The sequence below is a fragment of the Elephantulus edwardii genome, unplaced genomic scaffold (assembly GCF_000299155.1).
Source record: "Elephantulus edwardii isolate Elephantulus edwardi_28Jun2011 unplaced genomic scaffold, EleEdw1.0 scaffold00115, whole genome shotgun sequence".
Taxonomy (NCBI): domain Eukaryota; kingdom Metazoa; phylum Chordata; class Mammalia; order Macroscelidea; family Macroscelididae; genus Elephantulus; species Elephantulus edwardii.
This window is the reverse complement of record NW_006399865.1, coordinates 8,490,712-8,503,134: the sequence shown is the minus strand read 5'-3', so window position 1 is coordinate 8,503,134 and position 12,423 is coordinate 8,490,712. Positions and strand designations below refer to the sequence as shown.

General features: G+C 45.1%; 1 protein-coding gene across 1 annotated transcript in view; it reads left to right on the top strand.

Moving 5' to 3' along the window:
* Positions 1-212: 212 nt before the first annotated feature.
* Positions 213-12,423, top strand: part of PIR (pirin (iron-binding nuclear protein)) — a 113,633-nt gene continuing 101,422 nt past the window's right edge. Inside the window, exons 1-3 of the mRNA XM_006892393.1 lie at positions 213-224; positions 2,303-2,406; positions 6,669-6,761. Coding sequence (XP_006892455.1) covers positions 2,311-2,406; positions 6,669-6,761 — 189 coding nt within the window. The 5' untranslated portion in view covers positions 213-224; positions 2,303-2,310. The remainder of the gene's footprint in view (positions 225-2,302; positions 2,407-6,668; positions 6,762-12,423) is intronic.

The window sequence follows — 12,423 nt, the reverse complement described above, 5'->3', positions numbered from 1 at the left end:
CTTGGTGGATAGTGGAGTAGTTATTGTTATTAGATCAGAACCCTGTCCTATCCTGTGCCATCTTCATCATCTCTGACACACTGGAGCCCATTGCTGCAGTCACTGGGCCAATTCATCTCTTTCACTGACCCTCCACCTTTCCAAGCATGATGTCCCTTTCCAAGGAATAGGTTTTCCTTGCTGCACGTCCAACCAGTTAATTAACATTCACGTCTTTTGAGACTGTCAGTGCAGTGGCCCCCATTTTACAGATGGGGAAAATGGAGGCACAGAGCAGCTTAGCAAGTGATCTCGGACTCCACAGTTCGTATATGGTGATGCTGCCATGCAACCCTGGCCTTGGCTGGCTCTTGCGGGTGCTGCTCCAAGCCCCTCTCTGGGTCTCAGCAAGCATTTTTGAAGGCGCTGGCTAGATGCCATTTGAAGGGGAGATGAGATGGTCTTCCTTGTGTGTGTCCGAGTAGACACCCATTAACAGTTTTCAATGGCTGACTTTCCCCCCCTCCCCCGGAGTAAACCACCGGGATTGTCTTGTTCAACTTGAACCATGAACTTTTTGGTTTGCAGCCAAACACATTTTAACTGAACCCCCTAGATCGACCCCACGGACTCTGCAAACCTTTGAGATGGGAAAAGCATTGCACCTGTTCTGTGATATTCTACTTAAGACTTCCCAGTGGAGCAATCCCAGAGGTACGCGGTTCGAATCCACCAGATGCTCTGCTGGAGAAAAAGGGGCAATCTCCTCCTGTACCTGTCAGATCCAATTTGATGGTACACACACAAAAAAATAAAATAAAATAAAGACTCCCCAGTGGAAACCCTCTTAAGTAGTGGGCCTGGGCTGTGGCTGAGTCCTCAAGGAGCGATGCACTGCCAAGCGTGGCTTCCCCTGTGTTGCCCACACGCTAGAGAGCTTCAGGAGAAAGCCGAGTCCCTTCCAGAAAAATAGGCCTTGGACTTCAAGGATAGATGAATCTTTGACTTGCATGACTCGCAAGGATTGTTTTCAACACCCAGATCTATGGCATGCCCCAGTGAGGGCCATGGAAAACATGTAGTGCTTAAGTGCTTAAACCTAAGATTGGTGGTTTGAACCTACCATCCCACTCGGAAAGATGATGCAGTCTGCTCAAGACGGCAGCTTTGGGAACCCTATGGGGCAATTCTGCTTTGCCTAATGGGGTCCCCATGAGTTGCAATCTAATTGACAGTATTGGGGTGGGTCTTTGTTCAATGAGAGCCATGCTCCATTTGCTTTTTCTCTATTTCGTGTCTATCGGAACCCCCACATCTCTCAGAGTCACTGGATAACCAGTGGGGGTTGAGGGATGGCGAGGGGCTCTTGGTAGGTCCCTGAGCGAGGCTAAGAGCGTGCTCCATGGAGGTTGGTAGTAAACAGGACTGTTGCTACCAGACCTTGATTGAGAAGGCTGTACAATTGCCGGAGACACAACTGTAAAGGCCCCTGGGACACCTGACCCCTTGGAAGGACTGACGTGTTCTCTGTCATTGTCATCTGAGCTCAGGACCCTCTTCACAGGAAACATTCAAGGAACTGTAGATGGTACAATGAGAGGCTTAGCCTGATTTTTCAGTTCTTGGATGCCTCCCCTTTATTTTCTTTTAAATTATTAATTTCAATGAAAATTTACAGAGACTTTGAATTTCCATTCATTCATTGTTGCACTTTTCTCCCCTCCCAACCCTCCCCCCTAGTACACTACCCTCTTGGAAAAGTAAAAGAAGAATTCTTTCATTGTTTTACAATCCTTCCCCCCAGGTCCACTCCACTATGCAGCCTTCGCTCTGGACTCCTGTCATGACAAAAATGCCTAATCACCTATCCCTTTTAAACAGTTTTCTCCCTCATCTGTTTCAATGTAGTATACATTATTGAACCCATCTTTCTCAGTCTTCCCCCAACCCCGAGGTCAGTATTATATCTCTATTTGCAACTTTTTGAGAAAGTGCCTTAACACCTTCCACAGTGGTTGCACCATTTTACACTCCCAACAGTTAATAAGGGTTCCAGTTTCTCCACAACCTCACCAGCATTTGTTGCTTGCTGTTCTGTTAAATTTTGCTATTCTAACTGGGGTGAGATGATACCTCATAGTTGTTTTGATTTGCGTCTCTCTTAGAGGTAGGGATTTTGAACATTTCTTCATGTGCTTGTTGGCCATCTGAATGTCTTCTTTGGTGAAGTACCCTCCCCTTTCTGATGTCTCTTTTGTTGTTGCTGTTGTTGTGCCCACTCTGCCCTCTAACAGCTCAGCATCCAGACGTTGTGTCAGCAAAGCCTTCGTCATGAGCTCTTCCAAGAAGGTTACCCTGTCGGTGCCCAGCCGGGAGCAGTCGGAAGGGGTCGGAGCGCGGGTCCACAGGAGCATCGGCAGACCTGAGGTATGCTGCATGGGGGGATGAGGAGGGGCTGTTTCATACTTTCTTCCTGGCAGGGTCTGGAGGACGCTGAAGGTGAGTTGGGATGAGAGGACCCCGGCGGTCCTGAGCTGCTCCTCGGGGTGCTACAGGGGCGAACTCAGAACTGAGCGAGTGGAACCGCACAGAGACCAGCCTCAGGCTTAGATGGGGTTTCTGGAGTGTGAATGATGGGCTTCTGGGCTGAAGTGCAGCCGAGCTTCATGGGAAAAGTGTTGGGGGAGGGGGTGTCTCTGCCCTCCACCTGTTCCAGGACCACCTGCTCTCTGCTAGTCTCCAGATTGGCCCACCCACAGCTTAAAGCACCAAGGAGGAACTGTGGGTTCCAATTCCACATCCCCAGGAGAGAGATGGGCTAACTTGGCTGGGTTTGGTCTCCAGCCCTGGCTGGTCGGTCCAACATGGCTGAGATTTTGGAATCAGAGACCCAACCCGGTAAAGCCCTGGGGAGCAGAGGCTGGCAGAGCCCTGAGAGGGCGCTTGGTTTTGGCCAAGCACACGTCTTTCAGTAATGCTGTTGTTGTTAGAGAACTTTTTTCCCCCATTTGAACCTTGGGACCAATGGGAAAGAAATTCTCCATGGACGAAAGGCTATCTGAATGGAAAATATACCCCAAGTCAACGTTGACTCATAGCAGCCTCAGGTCCTAGAGATAAAGCTGCCTCACATCATCTGCCACTGGGTGGGTTTGAACTCAACTTTCCTGTTAGTGACTGAACTGATTGCACAAGCTGAGGATGACTAATGGCGACCAGAGTCCTAGAAGTACAGAGATGGCACCATACTGGATTCCAGAAAAACGTATTTGAACAAAAGAAGATGCATTGCTTTTGTTGTTATTGTGTTACTGATTCAGACATAGGACAGGGTAGGACTGTCCGCTATGCTTCCCAAGGCTGCTGGGCAATGAATAAGATCAGAGAAGAATGGGGGGCGGGTTATGTGGGGTTGGCGAAGAGTACTGAGTACACCGGGAGCAGTTAAAAATCAAACAGGAGGAAGGGAGCTCTGGTGGCCTAGTGGCAAAAAGCTGCACTGCAATCCCAGAGGCACGTGGTTCAAGTCCACCAGGTGCTCTGCTGGAGGAGGAGGGGCAATATCCTCTTCCTGTACCCGTCAGATCTGATTTGACGGTACACACACACAAAAAATAATAAAATAAAAATAAAATTAAAGAAAATCAAACAGGAAGAAGTGCGGCCCCAGACTGTTTCCTAGAGTCAAGGACAGTGAAAGCTGGTCTCACATCCTTTGGGCATGTTGTCAGGAGGGACCCGTCCTTGGAGAGGGACATCATGCTAGGAAAGGCGGGGGGTCAGAGAAAGAGAGGAGGCCCCTCAACAAGATGGAATGACACACACACACACACACACACACACACAAAAAGATGGAATGACACAGTAGCTCGGACATCAGGAGGATGGCACAGGATAAACAGGGCAGCTCTCTGGTCCACTGTTTGTAGGGTCGCTATGAGTTGAAATCCACTGAAGGCACCTAATGACAGCAGCCTTCCTTCAGGAAGGAAGTGGCCTGCCTCACCTTTGTCCTGTGGAAGGGATGGCGAATCTAAACCCCTGCCTTCCAGTCAGCAGCCAAGTGCTCAACCTCTGTACTACCACGGCTCCTGGGAGATGCAGTAGGGAAATGGATTGCCCTTTCAGATGTGAGTGAGGTGGCTTGTCTCTCATCTCACTGTTACATTCTCTCAAAGGGCTTGATTACTAGATCTCCGCTTTATACCACCTATTCCATAAAGGTCATTTCTCCCAAAAACAAACCAAACCAAACCAAACCAAACACCCAAATATTTAAAAGTGATTGATTGGGCTTTAAAAACTCCTGACTTTCCTCACAAGTTTGGCCCTGCTGCGTGACTTCCAAAGCAGAGAGAGAACAGTCACCCCATCTCCACAACAACCCCAAGAGGCCTCCCACAGCTGGGCCCTTCTCATTTCTCTTCACACCACTAGCTTCCTGTTTACCTGATTATGTCTCTAGAGGTCCATCAAACATCGCTTTCCAAAGGACACACACAGAGGATTAGTGCAAAGGCTCGGTGCACCTTGGACACTGGGGGGAGGCAGGTGGATGAGGTGTCATATTCTGCTAGGTCACATCACTGACAGGACATTGCCACCTGCCAGTAAAGCTGTCGCTGTTTGCCATGGGTAGCTAATACTTTAAATGGACCCATTGTTGGGGACACATCTGCTGAGGGGTTCTTTAATGTGTTTTTGCGTGCGCACGCGTGTGTGCGTGTGTGCATTTCTTATGATCCCTTCTTTTGGTGATGTGATGAAACTTATCCATTCTGCATGTGTTGTTGTTGTTGATTGCCTTCGAGTTGAGCACGACTCATAGTGACCCTCTGAAAAAGAGGCCCTCTACAACAATCGACATTTATCAAAGTTCATCGAGTTTCTGGAGGCATGTTATTTAGGAAGTGGATGCCACTCCTGCTCTGAGTAGAATAACATTTTCAATGCAGAAAATGAAATCCAGGGGACTGTCGAGGAAAAACTTTATACTGAAATAGAGCTAACAGAATAAGGGGAAAGTTTTTCATCTAGTTATTTTATGTTCAAAACTCAAACCATGGGAAGCGTGAACGCTATCTCCACAGTCTTGCAATGACTGTCTTTCGACAGAGTCAAAACATCTTTGATTCCTTCCGGTGCCGGAGTCACAGGCATTAGCGGTTTGCTGTACTTTTTGTTGACTATGCTCCTAATGGAAGGAAATGTTTGTAAAATTCCTGCTAGGAGGCTAGTGAAGATGAAGGGGTTATTTTTCTCCCTTCCAAGTGCACCTCCCTCCCCATGTTGTTGTTGTTAGGTGTTGCCGAGTAGGACTCATAGTGACCCTGTGAACAACAGGTCTGAACCCTGTTCTATCCTGTGCCGACCTCACAATGTCTGACACACTCAGGCCCATTGCTGCAGTCACTGTGTCAATCCACCTGGCTCCAGTTAATTATCTTGGCTGAAGACCTATGTTTTATAGCCCCCCAGAGTCTAATAATTTCCTATGTCCCCAGTGCGCCTCTGCCCTCAGGAAGAATGGAGTTGATAAGAATCATTCTCCAGCCCAGTCATACCAGATTAATCACCATAGAGACAGTGGGTGTTTTCTTTTGTCTCTGTATCTAGGTATATTTTACATCATGGGGATTATGGAGAATAAACAGTTTTGTAACCTGATTTTTTTTTTTTAAAAAAAAAGATAACATTTTGTTGCACTTGCCCTGCAAATTTACATAGCAGATTAGGTCCCCCTTCGAGTATTTCTACACACATTGTTTAGTGACGTTGCATTTTCCACAACATGGCAAACATTCTCTTTTATTGCTTTCTGGTTGTTCTGTTTCAAAGACTCTAATTTCCCTGGTCCACTTGTATTCTCATCTTTGCACTGAAGTTACTGTTGACATTTTGGCCTAAGAAAGGCAGTTTTTCTTTTTTTAAAATTCTTTTTTGCATGTGTACCATCAAAGAAAGGTGGTTTTTCAATGAAGCACTGCGCCCCTGAATTATTAATGTGTGTTATTTCACTGAAGGGTCATCTCAGGGGACAGTTTAAAGAATACCTCAGGGCAGTGGCCTCAAGGAGTCCTCTAGTCTCAGCTAGTCTGAGTTTTAAAAATTACTGAACATGCTAGCATAGCACAGCACTTCTCATGTCATAAGTTCTTGGTGAGCATATTTTAGCAGCTCTGCAGTAATCCAGCGCGTGGACTTCCCAAAGTCTCCACGTCTGAATGCTCCTTAGAGGCAAAGACAGCACGACCAAGTTTCATGTTTTGGGTGCATTATCAGGAAGGGCTGAGGGTCAGCCCTCAACAGGGTGGACTGACACACTGCTCACAACAACGGGCACAGACGCAGCGGTGATTGTGAGGCCGGGCAGGACCAGGTGGTGTTTCCTCTCAATGTCAGAGGAAGAAGCTGACCAGAAGGTGCCCAATCACAACAAGTACAAAGCCAAAGCCAAGGAGCCCTGAGGCATAGGCCCCTCCAGGCCACCTGGTTGCACACTGATTAATCATTTGACTGCTAACTGAAATGTTGGAAGTTCAAACTCCCAGTGGAGAAATACCTGCGTTAGTATTAATAATAAATGTTAGTCAAGGTGACTCTGTGGGGCAATTTTACCTTATCACACAACAGTAACAGGTGTGGTATAAAAGGTATGTCTAATCTGCCAAATTTTCTTTTTATTTCAGTTGAAAACTCTGGACCCATTTTTGCTGTTGGATGAATTTAAAGGTGCTAAACCAGCTGGATTTCCTGATCATCCACATCGAGGCTTTGAAACGGTAAGTGAAAGAATTTAATTGCAAAGGTATGTATGTTAGAATTTACCATGGCTTTTACGTGCATACTGTATTGCTCTATTAACCAAAAGATCGGTGGTTTGAATCACTTGCAATGCCTGGGGAAAAAGATGGGCCTTTACGGCAGTGGGCTTTTTCTAACAGAAAATATAATTTTTAGGTGCAATGAATTATGGGCTCATTTTAATTTATAATTTGCTGGCTGTTGACTGGCTATTATAGAATTATAATTCTATTTTTAAAAGGATAAACAAATGAAAAGTACTAGTTGCAACTGAATCTATTTCTTGTAAGGTACTTCCCTTAGGCACCTCCAGGTGGGTTTGAACCACCAAGCTTTGAGCTAATAGTCAAATACTTTCAATGTTCTACCCTGAGCCTTCCTGAAATGAGGTGCCTCAGGAGACATCCTATTTGAGTACTTAACATAGAGTAAGAATGGATTTCTTAAAACATCAGTATTGTTAAACTATCTTACTGTAGATAGGTGAAATTATTTATAATATGGTTAAAATATCTTATTTAGAAGTCTAGTTTTGAGACAAGACAGCGTAGAAGATGTTATAATCCCCAAAAGATAACCTAAAAATTCTATTAAGTATTTGAACTCAGTTCTGTGGAATTATGGAATCAAGAAGCTGCAATATAACATAACTTAAAAATGAAGATTTGTAAAGGCAAATGTAAAGTTATAAATTTACAAGTGTAAAGTTTACTGATTCTGCCAAACATCTCTTTTTAATTTTAGCTGGTTGAGAAATGAAAAATGTGTAATACACATTTATGGTGAAGAGTCCCATTCTCAAGCAGTTCATATATTCTAGAAAACTTGACTTCCTATTTACAAAGTGTGGCTGTCTGCCATGGGATATCCACTTGTACTCTTAGGAAAGAAACTAGGGCTTATTAAAGGATTTGGATATTTGGACAACCAGTCAATGAAGGAATAAATATTTACTGAAGGCTGGTGGCATGCAAGTACTGGCACTGGGTGAGCTTTGTGGTGTTGGGCGCTTGTTTGTGGGGTGGAAGTGGAGGTAGAAGGTGAGGGACGGGGCTTAAAGGAGGAGGCAGCGGTGCCGGCCCGGCCCTCGCATGTTGATTGCACTCTAGGTCAAGTGGGGAAATGCGGACAAATAACAAGTTAATCCTGTGTGTGAGGATGGAATGAAGCAAGACTTCCAAGGAGCAGCCTTGTTTCACCCTCTCTAGGATGAACCTGTCTGTTCTCCTGGAAGTCCATGATATATTCAGTACTCTTCTCTAGCATCACAGCTCAAAAACATCTATTCTCCTTCTATCATCCCTAGTCATTGTCCAGCTTCTGACCCATAACAATAGTGGTTTGTTTTTTTTTTTTTAAAAACAAACTATTTTTCACATTAACACTTGATGGAAATGAACACTATGTCTGAGGCAAGAGTAACACTGGCTATGATAATTAGTTTATGGGTCAACCTGGCTGGGCTGCGAGTCTCAGTGGTTTGGCAGCTGTGTAATGATGTAATCCGGCTGTTATGTCATGATGTAATCACCATCCATTTCCCCAGAGCACTAGTTTTTGCATAATAACCAGGTCTTGGTGACCTAACCATGTTTATAAGTGAGGAGTAGATGTTGTTAAGGATCTCCAGATGTTATCATACTGGATGAGAGAGAGGAAGACCCTGGATGAGATGGATTGACTCCGTGACTAGAGTAATGGGGGTAGGTGTGACTGAGACAGTAAGGTTGGCTCAGGATAGAGCGGGGTTTAGGCCTATTGTACATAGGGTCACTATGAGTCGCAAGTGACTCGATGGCACATAACAAACAACTACAAGGAAACCTGGTGCCCACCTCCACTGGGATAGTAACATCAACTGGTAACAACTGCCATGACAGTTATTTAATGTAGGCTACTGGAAAAAAGGATGAAGGTCACGCAACTATTGAGCACTTTCGTTCATAGGGTCGCTATGAGTCACCTACGACTCGATAGCACTTAACAACAACAGCAGCACTGGAAAAAAAGGCTTTAAGTATTTTTTTTAAAAGACACAAAACACATACAGCATGAGACTATTAAAAATACTGGGAGGAAAGACCTGAAAACAGTAACATAAGCTATTTCTGAAGCGCTCTGGGGATGTAGTCCATAGGGAATTGCGCTGCTGACTCAAATATTGGCGTATTCCAGCAGCTGTGTGAGAGAAAGACGGGTGGGCACTGAGACACCTGATGGGGGTACCCCCTGAGTTAGAGCAAATCAACACTGGGGTGTCTGGGTTTATTTCTGAATAGTAAGATCGTGTAACATACCATTTTACTAGATTCTTTATACTAGCCAGCATTTTAATAATTTACAACTAGCCTGTATTATTGAAAGCCCGTGGGTCTAGCTTTAAATTACAGTTCACATTAAGAAATAGTTGGGTCTTTTTGGCTTCCTTCCACTCAGGGGGGAAAAGTGATCGCTTTAGCTTATAGTTTTAATGAAAATTCTTACTCACAAAAGTTGGATATTAATATTCCCCAACTGAACTCCTTCACAATGAGCCCTGGTGGGGCAATGGTTAAGCTTGGCTGCTAAGTGAAAGGATGGTGGTTCAAATCCACCAGTGGCTCTGTGGGAGAAAGACCTGGGAATCTGTGCCCTACAGTCAAGAAAACCCTGTGGGTCTGCTGTCACATGGATCACTATGAGTCAGTGTCAACTTGAGGGCACTGCACAACAAACTTCTTCGCAGACCACTTCAAAGTTTAGTTCCTTGTACTCTGAACCAGCCTCCCTAGAAGACACCTTCCATAATAGAGAGAAAAGCAGTATGTTTCATCAGGAGTGGCATCTACTTCCTAAACAACATGCCTCCAGAAACTCTATGAACTTTGACAAATGTCAGTAGTTGTAGAGGGGTTTCAGGCCTTTTGTTCATAGGGTCACTATGGATCGTGCTCGACTCGATGGCAATCAACAATAGCAATTCACTGTCATTAGCAAGGACCATCTCCTTTTACTATTTCAGCCAGTGGAGAACATGAAAAAATGTGAGATTATGTAGAGGGGTTTATTTTGGCATGTGAAGGGAGGTTGAAGGCATCCCTAAATCTAACACAAAGCTGACAGAGTTTGATACAAATCACCATAAAAGTGTAAAGTGCATGAGACCGGCAAAACAGAATGCTATGGGGACTGAATTGAGTTGTCTAACAAAAATTCATGCCGTCCTAGGACCTCAGAGTATCATGTTATTTTGAAATAGGGTCTTTGCAGATGTAACCACAAATACTCCTCACTTTTTTGTTATCTGATATTTCGCATTTATGATTATTGTTGTTGTTGTTACATGCTGTCGAGTCACTTATGACTCATAGCAACCCTATGTACAACAACAGCCCTAAATCCTGTGCCAACCATATTGTGTCTAACACACCCATCCCGATTACCCCAATCACTGAATCAATCCATCTCATTAAGGGTCTTCCCCTCCTGCACTGTCCCTCAACCCTCCCATGACGTCCCTCTCCAAGGACTGATCCCTCCTTGCAACACGTCCAAAATATGTTTAGATGGAGCTTCAGAATCCTTGCCTCCTTTTACCCAACTAATTTTTTTCTCTTTGCTAATTTTTTTCTGTTTTGACAAGTTTGACTATTATGTCTCATTTTAGTTGCATTTGTTTCCTCTGAGTGAGGTTGATGATCATTTCCTTTTTTAATAAATGTTGCTCTCTACTGGCGTAGATAGGCCCCAGGGAGTCGTGCTGCTAATCCAAAGGTGGCACTTTATCTGGTGGTTAGAATCCACCAGTGTCTCCGAAGAGAAAGATGGGCAGTCTCCTCTCTTGTGCTTCTTAGTCTTCTAAAAGGGCCATAATGAGTCAGGACCCCACTCCAAGGTAGCGAGAGAGATAACCTATCTTGAGAGCACATTTATTTGAAAACAAGTTACTATTAATATATGCTCAAACCAATGTAGAAGGTATGACTCTAGAAGATTCATATTATGTCACGGGTGGCCCATGAACCACGTGAGGTATCCCCTGGGGCTTCGGCCCACCCCAGATCTATGGAAACAGCGTCCTGGAGTGGTTGATTGGCACGTTAAAGATGCTATGCAAATACCGCGCAGCTTGATTACTGTAATTGCTCTCATTGGGTCTCTGCACCTGAAACACTCTGAATTGGCAGATGTGGTGAATACATATTTACAGGCATTTAAAAGGAATTGATATGCACATTAACAGTCTCGAGCTTCCCAAATCAGAGATGTTCTAATTCTGTGAGAGACGCCGAGTTGAGAGCCTTATTTTATTGAGTTAATGGCTAATCATTAAAAAAAAAAACAACCCTGAACTCTGCCATTTGCAGAGCTGGCATGAAAATTGCCTGGCACTGGAGGCAGAGGGAATGCCCAGGAGAGTTTATCGCATCCAGCCTTTTCCTAGCCAATGGTCACATGGCAAAGGGGGAAAAGTCCTGGCAAGGCCTGAGTGGGAAAGGGTGGGATCATTTTGCCGTTTACCTCTTTCTGGACAGTCCTGCGAGCTTGTTTGTTTAGGGCGCTTACCAATAATTGGCAAGAGAAAACAAACAGCCACTTCCCGTTTTTGGTCCAAGCCCTGCCCAAGTTCAGTGCCGCTCTACAAAGAGGTACTGCCAGTCACGCACCACTCAGGCCTCCATCGCCTGCCCTCACAGGAACGTGTCTTGGGCCTCTCCACACCTCCCTTTCAGTTCTCCCCTCCAGACTTGCCAGAAAGCCCTGCATCCCTACAAACCATGCTGCCCTGGGTGGATCAGGTCTTGCCTGCTTCCTCCAGTTTCAGAAATGTTACAGTGCGAATGCCCACGCCTGATCTCAGACGGCCTTGAAAGGTTTTGCTGCAAGTCCCAACAGGCTCTTTGATTTTGTTCAGAACTGCCCTGTTCCCCAGGGCACGCCCAGCAGAAAAGCTGCACGCCTATTTACTGGGTGGAGACCAGAGACCTTTGCATGCAACCCTGAACAATGTGCCACAGGCCAGTCACATCATAGACTTACTACCCCAGCCTCCTGCCTCCCACACAGCTTGGTTTTATCCCCTGGCCTGTTGCGCCTGTTCAGAACCAAAACGTGCCATAATCAGACAGTGGCTGCATGAAGAGAAAGGCTCCATCCAAGTCAGTCCCTGTTTTTGAGAAGGGAAAAATGCTCTTGGGAAATCAGGCCTCTTTTGCAGGCCTGCAAATAAATGATTGACAGTTATTCAATGCAAGGCCCTTGGTGGTGCAAATGGGGAGAATGGCTTTGTGGCTAACTAACTGTAAGGTTGGTGGTTCAAGTTCACCCATAGGTGGCTAGGAAGAAGGACCTAAAGATCTACTTTCAAAAAACCCAGTCACTGAAAACCCTATGGAAACCCCTTCAGAATAGTTTACTCTGAAACACATGGATTCTCCTGAGTTGGAGTTGACTTGATAGAAAGTGGCTTCCGCTCCTCGTTTTTTAATGGTTTAATCAATATCAGTGCGATAATGGTTACCTGTTGCAGACCGAGGGTAAAGTATTTTTTGTTGTTGTTGTTATGTGCCATCGAGTCACTTGCGACTCATAGCGACCCTATGTACAAGAGCTCTAAATGCTGTTCTATCCTGTGCCAACCTAGCCATCTCAAACACACTT